This window comes from Gopherus flavomarginatus, chromosome 1 (genome assembly GCF_025201925.1).
Source record: "Gopherus flavomarginatus isolate rGopFla2 chromosome 1, rGopFla2.mat.asm, whole genome shotgun sequence".
Taxonomy (NCBI): Eukaryota; Metazoa; Chordata; order Testudines; family Testudinidae; genus Gopherus; species Gopherus flavomarginatus.
This window is the reverse complement of record NC_066617.1, coordinates 335709770-335730862: the sequence shown is the minus strand read 5'-3', so window position 1 is coordinate 335730862 and position 21093 is coordinate 335709770. Positions and strand designations below refer to the sequence as shown.

General features: G+C 40.7%; 1 protein-coding gene across 2 annotated transcripts in view; it reads left to right on the top strand.

The window, feature by feature from the left end:
* CUL5 (cullin 5) overlaps window positions 1-21093 on the top strand; it is an 82274-nt gene that overhangs the window by 49946 nt on the left and 11235 nt on the right. For both annotated transcript variants that reach the window (XM_050927920.1, XM_050927912.1), the window contains exons 10-18: window positions 4171-4278; window positions 5106-5170; window positions 10764-10896; window positions 11416-11547; window positions 14368-14491; window positions 14714-14889; window positions 15034-15195; window positions 15980-16098; window positions 17235-17358. In XM_050927920.1, the coding sequence (XP_050783877.1) occupies window positions 4171-4278; window positions 5106-5170; window positions 10764-10896; window positions 11416-11547; window positions 14368-14491; window positions 14714-14889; window positions 15034-15195; window positions 15980-16098; window positions 17235-17358 (1143 nt within the window). The remainder of the gene's footprint in view (window positions 1-4170; window positions 4279-5105; window positions 5171-10763; window positions 10897-11415; window positions 11548-14367; window positions 14492-14713; window positions 14890-15033; window positions 15196-15979; window positions 16099-17234; window positions 17359-21093) is intronic.

Genomic DNA, 21093 nt, shown 5'->3' with positions numbered 1-21093 from the left:
TGAGATTAAAATTGGGCATGCTTGTTCTGAACTGAGGAATGGTATTTTTTTGTGTGGAAGTTTCTCAGAAATGTTTGTTTTTCAAGCAAGAGGGCAAAATATATTTTTCGGTTAAGGATTTTTAAAAAATCTTAGATGGTGGGGGTTGTTTTTTAATAGCTGTAGCCGCACAGGAGAGAAGTGATAGACCCATGATACTAGGTACCACATCCCTGCCTCTGGAGCATAGATATCCCTCCAGTGAAAACTGATTTGATTTGGCATTTATAAGGTTTTTAAATACTCAGTGTACACATGCATATTTTTAAGTAGGAAATGTCATACCAAAAACTACATTAAAAGAATGTAAAAATTGCCAAGCCAAAGCACTTAAGTTAGGGAAATATAGTTAACATTGCCTATTCATGCCTTAGCTATGCATGTGTATTACGATAGTCTCTAATTTCTAATGGTCATTAATTACGTGATCACGTATTATCATTCTTTGAGGAGTGTCCTTGTGGGTGCTCCACTTTAATTGTCTTGACGCCCTACTCTTGTCATCAGAAATTTGTGGTAGCAGTGCCCGATTGGGCAACGCACGCGCTGTCCCATGCCACCGCGGGCGGTTACATAGTGGTGCATGGCTAACGGTCCCTCAGTTCCTTCTCTACCACCTTCAGCTTGAGTCGAATTGATCAGCAGCGGCCCTCTCTTACCTTTGATAAGATTAGCATTTAGATAGTTCACAGTTGTTAGTATAAGCAGTAGTTAGATATTCTACCCTCTATACTTATTTTATTTTACTTTAAAAAAAATGTTTTTCTTCCTTATCTACTCTTATATACCCCTCAGTAAGAAGATAAGTTTATCCTCCCATAGGATTACTACCATCCCTTTTTGTTGGGGGATAGGCTTTCGCAGGCATGCCCAGACCCCCGGGCTTCAGACGCTGCCTGACTTGCAGACTGTCAGTCCGGGTTTCTGACAGTCACGCACAATGCATCAGCTGCCTGTACCAGCGCCAGCCTGTCAGTCAGTAACACTCATTACTCAGAAGTGCCCACACTGCTGGAATCTCAGGGCCAGGGCAAGAAAAGCCAGGGATCTCCAACTTAAATTCCTTATGATAGAGAAATCACTCAGGCCGTCCTTGGACCCTGAGTCCAGGACACCTCTGGGCCAACAGTCACCAGCGGCAGCCTCTGACAGAGGTTCTGCCCCGGCAACATCTATGAAAGAGCCTTTACCCACAAAGGCTACCAAAAAGTAGTCCCAGAATTCTCCGCACTGGGAATCAGCCAAGAAAAAGCAGTCCCTGTTCGAAAAATCTGCCCCAGTACCGATGGCACTTAATGCATCGGACCATGAGACACTGGGATCCTCTGGTACTGAGAGTCCTCATAAAGTGAAAGACCCTACGAGGGCAAGCTTGAGTGGAGGTTCACAGAGCAAAGTGAAACCTTCCATCTCGGCACCCACAGAGTCGAAAAGAAGAGGTGGCGCCACCTGTGTTGTCTATGCTGCACTGCTCGAGATCTTTGGCACCGGTGGCTGCAGTTTACGCTACCGGGCTGTCAGCAACAACATCCCCAGTACCAAAGCTCTTGGTTCTGCAAGAGTTCGTGAGCTATGTGGATCTATTAGTCCCCTCTACTCGGTACTGAAGGTACTCCATTGTCACTAGACAAGAGGCGGAGCTGATCTAGGTGGAGTACTCGAATGGCTCGGTACCGATTTGGATGAAGACGAGGATGACCTGGTCACATATACTCCTCGTCACTCCTCACCCAAAGGTGGACCATCTATCAGAACATCACTCATCTGCAGAGGCATGGGCACTGCCCCTTGTACCATTCCCACCAAACTCACCATACTGGAATCCGTGGGCAATATACAGGGCCCAACACAGCAGGTCTGCTACCTCGCCAAGATTGAGAGCCGCACAATCCCCATTGCCAACTATCCCAGCACCCTCAGAAATACAAGAGGAAGTGACTTAGGAAACCGAGGATATATCTGACCAGGAAACCTCACCACATGCACACCTCTCATCTTTGTCATCGGATGAAACCATAATGCCACCGTCCCTTACCATTGCGATGATTTCAAGGCCTTTAGGACCTCTTCAAAATGGTGGCAGAATCCTTAGCGATTTCATTAGAACATGTACCTGAATCTCAACGTATGTCACTGGACATACTCCCGTCATTCCCATCAGCAAAGATAGTATTACCGATCAATGATGCTATTATGGAGCCTGCCAAAAACATCTGGCAGACACCAGCAACAGCATCATGCAAGACATCAGACAAAAAATATTTGCCATCTAAAGGAGCTGAGTTTTTATTCACACACCACACCAGACTCATTAGTGGTGTTTTGGTAGTAAATGAAAGGGGAAAACAACTCCACTCCAGAACAACCCCATATGATAGACTGGAAAAGATTAAACCTCTTCGGCCACAAGGCCTATTCCTCTGCGACACTTCAGTTCCGCATAGCTAATTATGCGGCCCTACTGGCAAAATACAAACACTATCATTTAAAAAAGTCAGAATTTATTGATAGTGTGCCTGACAATAAAAAAAGAACAATTTAAAGTTAATATCGCTGAAGGACATCTCATCACCAGAACAGCTTTATGGGCCTCTCTTGACTCCGCAGACGTGGCTGCATGGTCCATTGCGGCCTCTGTGGTTATTTGCCATGCATCCTGGCTCCCTCACTCAAGGTTCCCTAAGGAGGTCCAGGCTACAGTTGAAGACTTTCCCTTTGAAGACCCAAAATTATCTGTGGCCAAAACAGATGGGTCTCTCCACACCCTGAAAGACACATGTGCAACTTTGAAATCCATGGGTATTTACACGCCTGAAAATAAAAAGAAACAGGGCAGGTATTATAACCAGAGAGTCTGATCGCCTCCGTAGACACAACATAGAAAGTATGACCAGCACTGCAAACAACAGCAAAACAGACGTTGACGGACCCAAAACCAACCTTCGACATCCCAACAATCCAACACGAGAGCAATTTTGAAGGTGTGCTTGAGGGCACAAGACAACTGCACATTCTAATGCTAGAAACAGACGCTATCTTCCGACCATTCGGAGATGGATTGTCACATTGATGGCCTTCCTCATTGCCATCACATCGACCAGATGAGCGAGAGAATTAGGTGCCTTAATGGAACATCCCCCCAATACGCAACATTCTTTAAAGATAGTTACTTTACGACCACACCCCAAGTTCCTACCCAAGGTTGCCTTCCTCTTTCATTCGCATCAGCCCATTTATTTACCTGTGTTTTTTTCCAAAATCACATGCGGATGGGAGAGAGGCATCAGTCCACACATTGGACATCCAAAGAGCATTAGTTTTCTACCAAGACTATTTGTCTCCATAACAGAATGATCAAGGGTTCAAAACATCTCAAAACAGAGACTATCCAAATGGATATCAGCATGCATCCACTTTTGCTACCAAAACACCAACCTACAAGCCCCAGTGGGAGTCCGCACACTCTCTACCAGAGCACTTGCAGCATCTGTGGCTTGTAATGTGGCTTCTTAGTCGTGTCCCCGTCACTGACACTTGTAGAGCAGCAACCTGAGCATCAGCCCATACGTTCCCAAAGCACTATGCTAAAGAGCAACAGTCAGCATCAGACGCTTACTTTGGACTCTCAGTGTTATCCAGTGTCAATAACGAAACTCCGAAGCCCCTCCCTTCCACTGAGGGGTACTGTTCAAGTCACCTAAAGTGGAGCACCCAAAGGGACACACCTTGAAGAAGAGAAGTGCAGTACCTGAGGTTCTTCATGAGGTTGTCCCTGTGGGTGCTCCACTACCCTCCCTACTCCCCTCTATTCAGAGTTTCACGTAGATTCTCTGTGGTAGAGAAGGAACTGAGGGGCAGTTAGCCATGCCCCACTATGTAACTGCTCATAGTGGCACAAGATGGTGCTGGCATGGTGCAGTTGGGCACTGCTGCGACAAATCTCTGATTACAAGCGCGGGGCATCAAGACGCCTAAAGTGGAGAACCTGCAGTGAGAACCATCTCAAAGAACCTCAGTTACTGCACAAGGTGAGTAACCTTCTCTCTCTCTTTTTTTTTTTTTTTTTCTTCTCTTCACCGGAGATTAGTTTTTGTTTTCATTTGTTTTGTTGTTTTGCTGCTTTAATTTTAGGATTCTGAGAAATATGTAGAGCAGTTGCTTACATTATTTAATCGATTTAGTAAGCTGGTTAAAGAAGCTTTTCAAGATGACCCGAGATTTCTTACTGCAAGAGATAAGGTATATGTTTTAATTTAAGTGATCTTTGTCTTCATTTATTTTAAATTGTTGAAATCCATAATAAAATATGCCTCTAAAATCCCATTGCCCATTTATTGATGAATCCTGAAGTCTGTTCTTATGCTAATAAACTTGTTGAATAAAAGGCTGGTTAGAACCTTTTTAAGGTAATTGGTAACGTAATTTTTATTATTTGTATTGTGGTAGTGCCCAAAGAACCCAGTCAGGACTGAAGCTGGTAGTGTTGTTCAGTTGTACAGCACCTATGAAGATGCTGACTGTGCTGAGGAGCTTATAGTCTAAGTGTCTGATTAGCAAGGTAGTCATGCTCCAGGTTGTATGTTTAATTCTGAATAGTCCTCTGACTTCAGTGGAACCCTTCATATGCTGAAGTTAGGCATGTGCTGAAGTATCTTGCTGAATTGGGGCTTAAGAAAAAGCTGCTTTTCAGTATGGTTGCATTAGCCTGCATATAAGACATTCTTAGTGTTGAATCAATTGATTTTTAATTCATCAGTGCTTTACATTTCCAGGGTCTGCCGTGACATACAAGAATTGGGGAAATCACTGACAAGCCCTGGAAACGTATAGCGCTGTGGAATTAAGATCGATTGATTTAATACTAAAAAAGCCTTAGCCTGCTTCTAAGACAAACATATTGAAAAGCAGGCTACAAACATATTGGACTAATAAAGGACATGGATTAGAGTGGTACAGATACTTGCTGTAATAACTTTCAAAAACGGGAGATGTGAATTGTTTCGTATTTGAATACATTATAAAAAAATTGAGATGTTTTATACTCTTATTTTAACTATTCATTTTAGGCATATAAGGCAGTTGTGAATGATGCTACAATATTTAAACTTGAATTGCCACTGAAGCAGAAAGGGTAAGCCATTTAAATACTAATGTGAATCAAGTATTTCAAATTTAAATATGAACAGGCAAGTTAAATGTTTTTAAATGTTTTAAGAACACTATGTAATGTTATACTACAGTTTACTTTGAGTGCTTCTGGGATCAACAGAAATGAAAACTAAAGGCCTGTTGGGGCTTTGTACCTTTTTTTCATACTCTGAGGAACTTTTTCACATGACAGCAGACCAGTGATATAAATAAAAAATGTAGCCTATCAAACTGGCTTTTACTTTTAGTTTTTGTTGCTTAAATATTTTTAAATTGTTTATAATGACTTAGAATTGGGGTCTATATAAGTTTAGGACTGTTCCGGGATAGTGCTTCTTTTTTTTTAAACTTGTCTTTATTAAAATGGTGATTTTATTAATTATGTAAAGCTGCTGTTGAGCTGTGTATGTATCAATGCACAAATCCTTGTGTCTCCACATACTGTCGCTGGACTTCCACTATCTAGACTGATGGATAGTCCTCTTTCAAAAGTCAAACTCAGAGTTGGCAGTGAGTGCCAAGCATTTTCATTCCCCTCAGCTAGGGTAACTACCACTTCTACTTCCCTCTACTGTTTTAATTTCTGTCATTGAATAAGACAGGAAGGAAGAGGCCATTGTCATCACTTTCTGTCCTATTGCACTTTTACTTTATACACACTTTCTTTTTCTGTGAGATAATGATGACAACAATGGAGGAAATGGAATGAAAGAAGAAAAAAGACATAGGTGCACTGTGTGTGGGGAGCCTAGTGCACTAGTTATTCACCAGGATTTCTGTTACCTGTGAGCAGACTGTGAATTTCCACAGCAAGGCAGCAGTTTCAAGCTGTAATTTGAAGGAGAGAACTTCAGTCAAAGAGACCACGAGACGGTCACTAGGTCCAGAAGGACCTGATATCAATCAGGGCATGGTCTATTCTTGAGGTAGAAATGTCAAAGGCAGAAAGAAAATCCTTGAGTCCAGACAGTAGGAACCCTCGGGAAGTAAGCATTCAAACTGAGAATGCAAAACTTGGTAAGGTATAGAGACACTTTTTTGGCCAGGAGCCTTATTTGGAAAGATGAAATTGCACATTCTCTGTCCTATGGAATGTCAACATAGGATTATATACAAACCCTGAGTACGCTGTGACGATCTGCATCTAAATTCTGTAGCCGTCTCATATATAGGGCCTTACCAAATTCATGGTCCATTTTGGTCAATTTCCCGGTCATAGGATTTTAAAAATTGTAAATTTAATTATTTCAGATATTTAAATCAGAAATTTTATGGTGTTGTAATTGTAGGGGTCCTGACCCAAAAAGGAGTTGTGTGGAGGTCGCAAGGTTATTGTAGGTGGGGTTGTAGTATTGCTGTCGTTACTTCTGCTCTGCTGCTGGCAGCAGCACTGCCATCAGAGCTGGGCAGCTGGAAAGCGGCAGCTGCTGGCCGGTAGCCTACTTCTGAAGGCAGAACCACCACCAGCAGCAGCGCGGAAGTGCGGATGCCATGGTATGGTATTGCTGCCCTTACTTCAGTGCTGCTGCCTTCAGAGTTGGGACCTTGGTCAGCAGCCACCACTCTCTGGCCGCCCAGCTCTGAAGACAGCAATGCAGAAGTAAGGTTGACATGGTATGGTATTACCATGCTTAGTTCTGCACTGCTGCTGGCTGAGTGCTCAGCCAACAGCCATTGCTCTCCAGCTGCCCAGCTCTGAAGGCAGCGCAGAAGTAAGATTGGCATTACTGTGCGCCCCCCCCTTAAAATAATCTTGCAACTCCCTTTTGAGTCAGGACCCCCAATTTGAGAAACGCTGGTCTCCCTTGTGAAATCTGTATAGTACAAAGCAACGTTTCTCAAACTGGGGTCCATGAGGGTACTCCAGGGCGTTCACCGGTCCCGTTGATCAACTCCCCCCCCCCCCCCCTTCCAGTGCCTCTTGCAAACCGGGGAACAGCTGTTTAATGGCATGCAGGAGGTGCTGGGAGGGAGGGGGATGAGCAGGGATGGGACATGCTGAAAGGAGGGGTGGCAGGGATGGAGCGGGGGCAGAAAGAGGTGGGGCCTTGGGAAGAGGTGGAGTGGGGGTGGGGACCGAGGCTGAGCAGCGGGGTTGGGGGCCTGTGAAAAAACTTAAATCAAAATGGGGGTCCTTGAGTTGCTAAAGTTTGAGAACTGCTGATATAGAGTAAAAGCGCACAAAAGACCAGATTTCACAGTCCATGATGCTTTTTTCATGGCCATGTATTTGGTAGGGCCCTACTCATATAAAATGAATCTGCTCATAATAACCATATGATAGCTGTATCCAGTAAAAATGGTTCCTTCTTATAGTTTACTATTATGGGTGGAGGTTGTATTTTTCTTTTAATTCTGGTTTTAAAATTTATGAAATAATTCAGTATCTATTTTAATTTGAAAAACTGAAAAATTTGTATTCAAAGAAGTCAAGGTTTTTGTGTAATGATTAAGTTTATGTAGAAGTCAATGTGATTCCTCTAAAACTTAAACATTCATACCATGTTGAAATTCATAGTCGTGTTTTCAGTACCTGATATATCTTGTTGCTTTTTTCGGGAAGTTTCTTAATTGTGAACCCTGTTTACACACAGCACTGATAGGTGGGGTCTCTGACAGCTACTCATTAACAAACTTGTCAGCTCACGTGGTCTGAAAACCACTTATTTGCAACAGTCAGAATTGAAAATTAAGAGCCCTGATCACTTGGGCAAAAACATTTTAGATCTAATGTTTAAAAAGTTGCATTTTCAAGGGCAGAGAATAGTTACTGTTACTTTAAGCAAATAGAATCCTAAAACATAGTTCCTGACAACGGCGTGTAGTGTGTTTGTGTCAGATCTGGTTGAGCTCCACTTGTTGGACAGTTACCAGACTGCTGTGTGGGAGGATCCAAGTGCTGAATCCCACAGCTTGTTGGGACTGGGTAGAGTTCATGGGTTCCCCCATAGCCCTTGGCACCCCAATACTTCTGATTGGCTGGGGCAGCCATGAGAGGCGTGGCCCCTTGCAGAAGGGATATTAGTATTGCAGTGCCTTTCTCAAGTGCACGTCCACCAATGTAATATACGCCATCATATGCCAGCAATGCCCCTCTGCTACGTACATCGGCCAAACTGGACAGTCTCTACGGAAAAGGATAAATGGACACAAATCAGATATCAGGAATGGCAATATACAAAAACCTGTAGGAGAACACGTCAGCCTCCCTGGCCACACTATAGCAGATCTTAAGGTGGCCATCCTGCTGCAAAAAAACTTCAGGACCAGACTTCAAAGAGAAACTGCTGAGCTTCAGTTCATCTGCAAATTTGACACCGTCAGCTCAGGATTAAACAAAGACTGTGAATGGCTTGCCAATTACAAAACCAGTTTCTCCTCCCTTGGTTTTCACACCTCAACTGCTAGAACAGGGTCTCATCCTCCCTGATTGAACTAACCTCGTTATCTCTAGCTCGCTTGCATATATATACCTGCCCCTGGAAATTTCCACTACATGCATCTGACGAAGTGAGTATTCACCCACGAAAGCTCATGCTCCAAAACGTCTGTTAGTCTGTAAGGTGCCGCAGGACTCTTTGCTGCTTCTGTCAAGTGAGCAGTTCCTCTTGCTGGATGAGGTGGAATCTCTATTCACACCTGCTGAAGAGAGGTGAGCTGTGCTTCCTCATTCATCCCCTCTCTCTAGTTCAATGATTCATCTTGACTGACTACCCTGAAGCCACAGATTAAGGGGAAATTTCCCCCCTTCGTTTTCTCTGCATTTCCCTAAGCAGTTGCTTTATACCTATCTGGGGCTTTTCCCACATCTGCTGGATATCATGAGTTTGAGGGGGTGCTCTCTACCATTTCTCCCAGCAGGGTTTTGAATCCATAAGACCTTGAACTGTATTGTTCCCCCTGCTTCTGGCATGATTTTTGACCACTGAAATGGTCGACACTGATTTTCTTCCCTGGTAAAGGTAAACTGTGAGCTCAGCTTCTGGGCCACTGTGTCTGGCCTTATTCGGTTTGCATCTGTGCACTCTGGAGTTACCCGTTTACCATTTCCCACTAACAACTCAAAAGAAATATTTTCTCCAATATTCCCACAGTCAGAATCTCAGAACATTCCTTGGTGTCCATATGGACTTAGGCTACAGGTGGGGCAATCATTCATCATAGAAACTTTTACACACATCTGTTTTCCTGTCAGTGCCTTATATGGAAAATTCACGTGGGATTTCACCATAGTTGTGCAGCACCAGTGTCCTGTTTTTGATAATCTAGACTAGGGTAAACTATAATCAGTAAAAGAGATTGCTGTGCCCCCTAAATTATTAAAGGAACTCACTTGGCAGAAGCTTGGAGCCCAGTTTTCTCCTGGTGAGGTAATGTAGAGAGAATTCCACTAGATTTTTACTCACCAAAGTCCAATTTCTTAACACAGTTTCCAAACAAAGATTCCTGATTAAGTCTGTGGTTCCTCCCTAGAACCTACATCTAGTTCTTTCACAGCTTTCACACCATTTGAACCACTGATGACATTCCTGGCTTATAGTTTTCCTAGAAGTCATAATATTAATGTGAATGGTAGAAAAAGTGACTGTTTTGTCATCATCACCCTATTCAGAATTCTTCTGCATATCATTCATTCCATGAATTTGTCCAGGTTTTCTATCTTTTGGTCAGTTTTACTTTAACCAGGATATTTTCCTGCCTAGTTTGTGCCCCAAACCTTGAGCAGACAAAATAAAGCTTTGATACCTGTTGAATGCTTCTATGGCCCGAAAATCAGCATGATCCCATCATTCAGAAAATCTTGAGAACTATTCCAAAGCCAAGGCTTCAAGACTTACAGTAACCTAAAGGTGCTATACTTTCATTTCTGAGACCTTTAAAAGGCCATCAGATAACCCTGTACTACAAGATGCTTTTTGTCCTAAAATCACTGAGTTGTCTGAAGTGTTCCATAAGACTACTATCTTGTGGCCCTTGCATACTTTGTGAGGCACTACAGTCTTAATATTGTAGTTCTGCTGATTCCGCTTGTAGCGGTGGGATTTCAGGTTTGCTGTCTCTGAACCACCTTCCAGTGGTTTGCATCCAATACTACTTGGGTGTGTCTGTGACAATAATGGCTTGCTCTCTTGCTTCTATGAACTGCATTTCTCCACCTTGTTACTTGGGACCCATCAAATTGCACTCATAACAGGAAGATGCAGAAAATGCATTCCTTATTTGATCATTCTTTTCTGGAACTCTAACTAGTATGTGGACACCTGCCTTTCAGGTGTTTATGCAAATTACTGTTTGAAATTATTCCTAGCTAATTGCAGTTCTGACACTTCCAAACAACATTAGTTGAAGAAATGTATGGAAACACTTGGTCATCTTTTGGTTGCTGTTTGACTGAATGGGGTGGGGTTAGGGGGAATGGAAGAAGGAATTACCTTTCATTTTGCAACAGTTTAATTGAGGTAGGATCTCTTACCTGGTCATTTATTCCCTTCCTTTTAATCCTAGTTGCTTGTTAACCTGGTATAGCAGGTTTCTCTTCACAGTTTTATGGAGTTTTCGTTTCATGTTGCTTTTAGAGTTGGATTGAAAACCCAGCCTGAGTCCAAATGCCCTGAACTGCTTGCTAATTACTGTGACATGCTGTTAAGAAAAACACCACTAAGCAAAAAATTAACCTCTGAAGAAATTGAAGCAAAGCTTAAGGAAGTGGTATGTGCATGCTCTCAACTTTTTTAATTAAGCTAAGAAATAATTTTTTTGCTGTTTTTCAGGATTTCATCTTCAAAAATGTTGCTACACTAGAATATTAATAGTTGAAACTGAAACCTCCACAGAGAATATTTATATGTCCATATGCTGTCACAGGACAGCAATATCAGTGTGCTAATTTATAATTTGCATATTGTATATTACATATATAATAGACAAGAATCTGAAAATATAGACAGGAAATTAAAGTTTAAATACAAAGCAGAGCTGATGCACCATTGAAGGGTTTGCTCCTCAGTGATTCAGTTGAAGAAATTGGTGATTAGGATACTGTAGCAATTTTACAACTGGTGACTAGCTTGTAACATCCTTTTGTAAGGAAATCTAAAGTAGCTTTGCACTAGTTGTGTTTTATGGTGATATGTGGGACCAGGTTTGGGCGGGGGAGGCGGAAAAAAGTAAATGAAGTGGTTTGATTTGGCATGGAAATAAATAGACTTTGAAATTTATTTTTAACAGCTTTTGGTACTTAAATATGTACAGAATAAGGATGTGTTCATGCGATACCACAAAGCTCACTTAACAAGACGTCTGATACTAGATATATCAGCGGATAGTGAAATTGAAGAGAATATGGTGGAATGGCTGAGAGTAAGTATCCTGAAACCTTGTTTGATTTCTTAGTTCCTGTTGATGATAATCAGTTATTCTTCAATTTTAATGTTTCTCCTGTCATGTGACTTTTCTTTTTAAATTATACCCAGTTTTGATATTTATGCCTCTGTATTAGGGCTGTCGATTAATTGCAGTTAACTCGAATGAATAACTCAAAAAAATAATGGTGATTAATTGCATTTTTAATCGCACTGTTAAACAATCGAATACCAATTGAAATTTATTAAATATTTTGTATTTTCAAATATATCATTTCAGTAGAAACACAGAATACAAAGTGTACACTGATCACTTTATATTGTGATTTTTATTACAGATATTTGCACTATACAGGTGATAAAGAAATAGTATTTTTCCGTTCAGCTTATACAAGTACTGTAGTGCAATCTCTAGCATGAAAGTAGGATTTGCAAATGTAAATATTTAATTTGTTTCATATCTGCACTCAAAAACAAAACATAAAACTTTCGAGCCTACCAGTCCTCTCAGTCCTACTTCTTGTTCAGCCAGTCACTAAGACAAATAAGCTTGTTTACATTTATAGGAGATAATGCTGCCTGCTTCTTATTTACAGTATCACCTGAAAGTGAGAACAGGCATCCATTTGGCGCTTCTGTAGCCAGCTTTGCAAGGTATTTACGTGCCAGATATGCGAAAACGTTCATATGCCCCTTCATGTGTCAACCACCATTCCAGAGGACATGCTTCCACGCTGATGACGCTCATTAAAAAAATCAGGCATTATTTATATTTGTGAATGAACTCCTTGGGGGAGAATTGTATGTCTCCTGCTCTGTATTACCCGCATTCTGCGATATATTTCATTTATGAGAGTCTCAAATGATGACCCAGCACATGTTGTACATTTCAAGAACACTTTCACTGCCAATTTGTTAAAACACAAAGAAGGTACCAATGTGAGATTTCTAAAGATAGCTACAGCACTCGACCTCAGGTTTAAGAATCTGAAGTGTTGTCCAAAATCTGAGAGGGAAGAGCTGTGGAACATGCTTTCAGAAGTCTTAGAAGAGCAACGCTCCGATGCAGAAACAACAGAAGCCGAACCTCCAAAAAAAACCCCCAACCTTCTGCAGTTGACATCTGACTCAGATGATGAAAGTGAACAAGCATTGGTACACACTGCTTTGGATCATTGCCGAGCAGAACCTGTCATCAGCATGGAAGCATTTCCTCTGCAATGATGGTTGAAGCATGAAGGGACATATGAATATTTAGCACATCTGGCACGTATCTTGCAACACCAGCTACAACAATGCAATGCGAATGCCTGTTCTCACTTCCAGGTGACATCATAAACAAGAAGCAGGCAGCACTATGTCCCATAAAGGTAAACAAAGCTGTGTGTCAATTGGCTGAACGAGATGTAGGACCGAGTGGACATGTAGGCTCTAAAGTTTTACATTGTTTTGTTTTTGAATGCAGTTATTTTTGTACATAATTCTACATTTGCAAGTTCAACTTTCATGATAGAGATTGCACTACAGTACTTGTATGAGGTGAATTGAAAAATACTATTACTTTTGTTTTTTTACAATGCAAATATTTGTAATCAAAATAAATATAAAGTGAGCACTGTACACTTTGTATTCTGTGTTGTAATTGAAATCAATATATTTGCAAATGTAGAAAACATGCAAAAATATTTTAAAAAATGGTATTCTATTGTTTAACAGTGCAGTTAATTGTGCGGTTAAGTTTTTTAATCATTTGACAGCCTTACTCTGCATAAATTCCAACATTTTGCAGATGTGGAACAGGACCTGTGAATTATTTTTAAAATGTTGTTTTCTCTTCAATAATGAAACTCTTTAAAAAAAAAAAACAAAAAAACAACAAAAAACAAAAACCTTAGCTACTAGTTAAATTTTAATTTATTATGAAAATGAGACCAATGTTTTATGAATTGTCATTTAGTATAAAGGATGTAAAGGGTTATGTGGAGCAAAATGAGTTGTGGCTTAACATCGGAGGTGAAAGTAAGCCAGTCCCCTCCGGTATGAGTACCGGCAAGAGCCAGTACACCATGCCGGATGGCACCAGCTTCCGTGGTGGGGATTTAAAGGGCTCGGGGCTCCCTGCTGCAGCAGGCAGCCCAGAACCATATGAATCCCGCCCGAGGCTCCGGCGGGTGGGCTGGGGCCGGATGTAAAAGGCTCTGGGCTGCTGCGGCCACAGTCAGCCCAGAGCCCTTTAAACCGCCTGCCCGTGGCTCCCGCGGCCGGGCTAGGGCTGGATTTAAAAGGCTCTGGGCTGCTGCAGTTGCAGGAGCACAGAGCCCTTAAAATCCCACCTGCGGCTCCAGCGGCTGAAGCTGCTGTGGAAATTTAAAGGATCCTGAGCTCCGCAGCGGCTGGAGCCCCGCGCTCTTTAATTTGCCCCTGATCCCCAGGGGCTCCCAGGGCCTTTAAATCTTGAGAGGCCGTGCCTCTTCTGAGTGAGGCCATGCCCCTCTCAGGACTCCGGCCCTACCGGTAAATCCTGTAAGTTACTTTCACCCCTGCTGAACATGGGGAAAAAAAGCCCAGACAGAACTGTTTTACTTTATGAAAGGATACTGTTTTTGTGTTCATGAAGACTTTTTTACATTGGAATCATATGCATTCTAAGGACTAATCCTGCATCCTGATTATACCACAATCTGGTTTTTTTGTTTCATTTTATTTTTTACTGAAGTCATTTATTTTTAAATTAGTTATTGTAAACCTCAAGAGTGATGTATGTAAGCTTTTATCTTAAAGATTGTGGTGTCTTGGTATAATTTATCTGTTTATACAGGAAGTAGGTATGCCAGCAGACTATGTAAACAAGTTGGCCAGGATGTTCCAGGATATCAAAGTATCTGAAGACTTGAACCAGGCCTTCAAAGAAATGCACAAAAATAATAAATTGGCCCTACCAGGTATTGTTCTCAAATGTGTGTTGATATTTGTTTTACTCATGTTAAAGAATAGTTCATTTAAAACTTGGAATTTCTATCATTTTTAGACTTCAGTTTGAACATACGTTGTCAGTTAGAACACATCTTGCTTTGAGGTCAAAAACAGTTAATATGCTCCTTTACTATCTGGTTTGGTGGTATATTTTCAGTTTAATATATTTTAATACTGTCTGGCTTTTATAGCTGATTCTGTGAATATTAAAATTTTAAATGCTGGTGCCTGGTCTCGAAGTTCTGAAAAAGTGTTTGTATCACTACCCACGGAATTAGAAGACCTCATCCCAGAGGTAGAAGAGTTCTACAAAAAGAATCACAGTGGCAGAAAACTGCACTGGCATCATCTCATGTCCAATGGAATTGTAAGTATATTGAGTTTACTATTCATTTTTAATGTATAAAATCTGTTTCTGTCTACAGTAATAATATATGCTTGAACTTAGAAAAACAACTGATGAACAAAAAAACCTAATGAACAAAAATGTATTTTTTTTTTCTGTTTTCAGATAACATTTAAGAATGAGGTTGGCCAGTATGACTTAGAGGTAACAACGTTTCAGCTGGCTGTGCTGTTTGCCTGGAACCAAAGACCCAGAGAGAAAATCAGCTTTGAAAATCTTAAACTGGCAACTGAGCTCCCTGATGCAGAACTTAGGAGGACTTTATGGGTATTTTCCCTTTCTGTTGAAACAGATTTCTTCTTTACCTTTATTTAATACTTAAATATCCACCTGAATATTTTTTTAAAAGTACTAACTCTGGCAGTGCTTTTGAAATTGAAGAGTGAAAACCTTTCCTAACTAGCCTTTTAGTTGCAATGGTGCTTCTTTGTGCTTTACATTAATATGCATAGCCTTTACCTGTAGGCATTCTTTCCTATCAAGATTGCCTAACTTAAACTTTTAGAGGCAGCAAGTCTTTCTAGCCAGATGTTGCTTAGAAGATGTAATTGTAATAGTTTGTTTTTGTTGTAGGACTCATCAAGTTTTAGGAGTTCAGCGGTTACTACTTAAATGTACTTTATTTAAAAGTGACTGACTTAATTTTTGGGGGAACACTCCTGTAATCCACTCAGATCAGCAGAAATTCTAGAAGAAGAAATCTTGAATGGATCAGATTTACCACTGGCCATTTCTGTGGCTGTGAGTTCATACACTTCAGCTCTTCTGAATGATACTGTTTATATTAAAACATTTCAAAAAGAGAAGTGTGGTAAATGATATATCACAACAGTGTTTAATAAACCATTGATTTGATGCTGATTAGATTATTATGAGTGCCAACATCATGCATGAGCTTTTTACAGTCAAATAAGACTACACAGTCACTGTACCAATGAGCGTATGGTACAGCTCTCTGTTATGCAGTTAAATCCTAAAGGTTGGTTGGTTCTGTTTTAAGGGTCTAATGTTTCGTTTTCATGGTCTCTTCCCCTCTTCCTTTTCTCTGTAGTCTCTTGTAGCATTTCCAAAGCTGAAACGTCAGGTTTTATTGTATGAACCTCAAGTTAATTCGCCCAAAGACTTTACAGAAGGAACTCTCTTCTCAGTGAACCAGGAGTTCAGTTTAATGTAAGATATTCTTTGAAAATGAAAATATATAATGTTTTAGTACTAAAGGATTTCTCCTGAAATAAGCTGATTTCTTAATCACTTAGCAATGAGATGCAAAATTGAGGTTTTGATGACTTGTCACTGAGTCCATGGCACTTCAAGCAGGAATAAGTGTGTTAGAACAGAATCTGAATAGAAGATTGATACTATCGAAATTTACCCTGTGGTATCAAAAACAATAGGAATGATATTTTCACTTCTTGTTCTAAATTTTTTAATGTTTCTGTGCACTGTTAAAAAGTGGCTCAGCTACTGTATCTTACAATAGAGGTGACCGTATTACAGTGAGGAGTATAGAAATCTCATATTCATGCTTTGGGATCCTTCAGAATGAAAGATGCTATAGAAATAAAACATTTACAACATCTGATATACATTTGCTTCAGGGCACTTGATGTAGAAGATATTAGCTCTTTTTATCATGAATGGCGGCTTGCAGTGGGGATCAGATTCTGTGACTCTCTCCTATTTGCTGCTTGGCCTTGTTAGAGGGGGGATATAGTGACAACTGCTGATTAGTCCCCAGTAGCTGCTGAATCCCATGCAAAGGGCTGAACATGTCCCTGCTTCCTTCTTGGAACGTACCCTGGGAGAATGCACGACAGGACACTATGATACAGAGGAAACAGTCTGGAAAAATGTTGGGGGTGAAAATTGAATAATTCCGTCACCATGATTATAATTTAACTGGTTTTTTTCATATGTTTGTGATAGACAGACAGCTGGCCTCTGTGGTGAACAATAAAGTAGCCCAACTTTCTAATTTTATTTTTGTATAAACTCCTTGTCTAGAGCCCTGAACTTAATATTGTACGTGAGGTATTTTTGTTTGTAAAACTACATAATACCACAGTCCAGCCTGTCAGTTTGACATCTGTTGTGTTGTTTTTCATCTGATGCATTAAACTAACCTACCCATATTTTGGGGATGGAGTTTTGAATTGTGTATTGACTGCCAACGAGCCATTTTCAACCATTGCTGCAGTACTGTTATACTAAGTCAGTACTGCTTTGCTGTAAGTCTAATGTGAATTCCTTCTTAATGTAAAATGGATATGTTGGGGCTTATTTTCATATATAATTGACTTTTTCAGAAAAAATGCTAAAGTTCAGAAAAGGGGTAAGATAAACTTGATTGGCCGGTTGCAACTCACTACAGAAAGAATGCGAGAAGAGGAGAATGAAGGAATTGTCCAGCTAAGAATATTACGAACCCAGGTAAGTAAAGTTTTTACAGTCCCATTTCCTTTGGTTTACTACTACTACTACCATATGCCACCTCTGTTTCTGAGATGTTTTTCCATGAAAAGCTTATTAAACTGGATAAAAATAGCTTTAAACTCAACCTCACGAAGTCTGCAGAGCACAAGGAGTCTGGGTCGTTATGTTGCTTTACCACTGCTGTTTAAAAGTACTTATTTTTTCTATTCTGCACCACTTGAAAGGCTGTTTTCAAACTGTATTTCCTTTCAGTTTTATTTATTTACGCTAGCAGTTCTCAAATTGGGAGTTGGGACCCCAAAGTGGGTCATGACTCCATTTTAGTAGGGTCACCAGGGCTGGAGTTAGACTTGCTAGGGTTGGGCTGAATCCCAGGGCCAAAGCCCGAGCCCAAGGGGTTCAGCCCTGGGTGGCAAGGCTCAGGTTTCATCCCCAGGCAAGGGAGGCCTGTAGTCCTTGGGCTTTGCTTCCTTTCCTCTCCTCTCCTTCTCCCGCCCCCTGGGATGGTGGGGCTCGGGTGGGCTCAGGCTTCGGTCCCCCTTCCTGGGGTCCTATAGTAATTTTTGTTGTCAAAAGGGGATTGTGGCGCAGTGAAGTTAGAGAATCTCAGATTTAGAGGCTCATTAGTGTGTGGAGGTGGGGGGATTCAAAATGAGGTTGTTTTTGAAAAGGGTTTACAATGCATGCATTTCTTTTGGAGAGAAAGTTTCATAAATGTGTTCAACATGGGAACTATGTACTCCACAGCATTGCTCCCAAATGTAAGTTTCCATTTAAAAATATCCAGTCTCTAGCCCTTATGGTTGTGAAGAAAACCTTCAGAATTTGAAACAAATGTGAACTTGTCCACTGAAGTCAGCCTGAAACAATAGCTCTGAGAGGTGTTTGCTGCCCAACTCCAATTTATCTCAGTTAGGTATTAACTCAGGAACAAAAGGCTGGTATAAATAACAATGTAGTTCAATGTATAAGTGACTCCTGATCATTATAGCAGAAACCTCAAGCTAACGTACTTCATTATTGGATGTAGTGGCAAATATTGGGATGGCGTGCAGTGGGGAGCTAGCTGCTATCAAGGGACAGTGGGAGGGTACAGAGTGGGAAATTCAACCAACCCTCCACTCCCCTTCAAATCTAGTGTCTCGTCTCTTCCCCAAAAGAGGGAGACTCATACCCTCCCATTATCAAATGCCTTGGGTGCTTCCTGGGTGTCAAAAAGCAACATTCTCAGTTATTGTTAGGTGCCAATAGCCCATCTGTCCCCTGCTTACATGCTGAAATCACCTGCTTACCCCGAGGGTATCTATCCTGTAGTTATGTGTTTTCAATATAAAATCTGCAGATTTTTGAAAATAGCTAAATTCTGAACTGTTACCAACTTGTTTTAAGCCTTTGAAGACTGTACCATGATGACTAGATGAGTCAGAAAATCAGCATTAGATATCCAGCTTTTCATCTAGGCAATTTGTTTATATGCAGAACCAATCAGTAGTAAATGAAAGCTGTTACCCATCAGATGGGTATCTGGTAACCCTGTGTGAAAGGTGTCGGTGGTCTAATTTGTGGTCCAGTTCCCAGCAAACAAGTGTCCAAATCATAGAAAACACAGCAGTAGCTGATTGTGAGGGCTCTGGGCAAGGATGTCAAAAACTGACTGACTTCTGGAAGCAAAATTAATTTCTTGCTTGTAAAAGGGTTCATTGAGATTGAATTTGAGATTCAGTGATGGGATAGGATGAGAGTGGGATGCTTAGTTTTGACTTACAGGCTCCATTTGAGCCCTGGTGAGTGCCTATTTGTATTTGTTTACAGATAATATCAACCTTCTGTTCTGATGTAACAACAAACTGTCATCTGTAAATGGCAGAGAGCAATGCAATGGGAGTGGACACTTTGTAGTGGGGACAGTGGGATATTGAGTCTCACTCCAGCCAGGGCAGAAGTTCTTGACAAAGATGAAGAAACAATGAATCATGGTTTTAACTTTTCTTTGACTATTCTATACACAGAATGGGTGAAAGCAGCGTTCTTGTGAAAAACTTATCAGACTTCAAGTGCAAAAGAGCGACATGCTTTCTTTGCGAAGCTTTAACATCTCTTATTTCATTTAATTTATAGAGAAGGTTTAAAAGTACTTTACAAATGTAATAAAAAATGCAGTTCTATAAAAATACATACCCATATGGAAAGTCTCCGAGCTGATAACCCTCACTGGAGTCAGTAGAACTACCATAGACTACCCCTTGCAGTGGGCTCTCAACATTTTATATTAACTTAAACTTGCAGTTTTTTTCTGACCATGGTCAAGGATTAGAGCCCTAGGTCACTGCAGCCAGCTGTCTAGCAAACTGTGCCACCTGGGTCCACTTGACATTTTGACTCTTCTTTCAACAGAGAGCTTGATTTTATGCATGGTCATGGCTAAGCTGATGGAAAACGCCTTTTGAGCCCCTTGATGCCTGAGAGCTTGTTTTTCAAAGGAAAGAGTTTTTCTAATTACAATTTAGCACACAAAGTGAGTGAATGCTTTAGTGACTGACCCATGTTGTATACCAACCACAAAGTAGGGTAGCACGATGAATGCCTTCTAAATTCCTTCAAAAGTTGGTGACTGAATTCCACCATAACTCTTAATCATCCTCTCAGCAGTTAACTGTATACTCTCCATTCACCAACTTCTTCATGAAATGTATTCAGTTCTGGTTAAGTGAATTAAGAAGGATGGTTGTAGGATGTGACTTTCAGTTTTTACCAAGCTAGCTGACAAATTATTATTCAAAGTATAGATCTGTGTAGCATACTAACTTCAAAGATCTCTACAGTGCAGATCATTCCAAAGTAGTCTTGTTTAGAGGCATTCTGTTGTAAGCCCGGAGAAAACCAGCCCCTTTTAATGTTTTCCTCTTAGAGGTTATTAGAAACATGGAGTGTGCCCATTTTCCTTCAGTGAGCGACTGAAGGCACTTGGTCCATAACTGACATGGACAATAAAATCATCACTATTCCCATCTTAGATATTTGCTGAGCAAAACATGTAGTTTTAAACCAGACTTCATAGGAACATAGAGATTGCCATACTGGATCAAACTTGTAGTCTGTCTAGTTCACTGTCCTGTTTCTGACAGTGGTCAGTGCTAGATGCTTCAAAGGAATGTTATGAATCCTGCAGTAGGTGAATGGGAAGTATTCTGCTCTCCACATTAGATCTTACCTTGGTCTCTAATAGTTTAGAGATGGGTTTAAACTCTGAAGCATGAGGTTTAATATTCCTTCCAAAACTTTTGTTGGCATTACCTATTATAATCTTTGATATTCTTATCCATATAAATTTCCAATCTCTTTGAATTTTGCTAAGTTCTTGGCTTCTGCAACTTCGAATGGTACTGAATTCTACAGTCTAATTGTTCATTGTGTGTGTCATAAACAGATAGCTAAGGGTTAATGTCTCTTTCACCTGAAGCACCTGACCAGAGGACCAATCAGGAAACCGGATTTTTTCAACTTTGGGTGGAGGGAATTGAGTGTCTTTGTCTGTCTGCCTGCCTGCTTTCTCTGAGCTTTGGAGAAGTAGTTCTACTTTCTAATTTTCTGTTTCTAAGTGTAAGGACAAAGAGATCAGATAGTAAGTTCTATGGTTTCTTTTCTTTGGTATTTGCATGAATATAAGTGCTGGAGTGCTTTGATTTGTATTCTTTTTGAATAAGGCTGTTTATTCAATATTCTTTTAAGAAA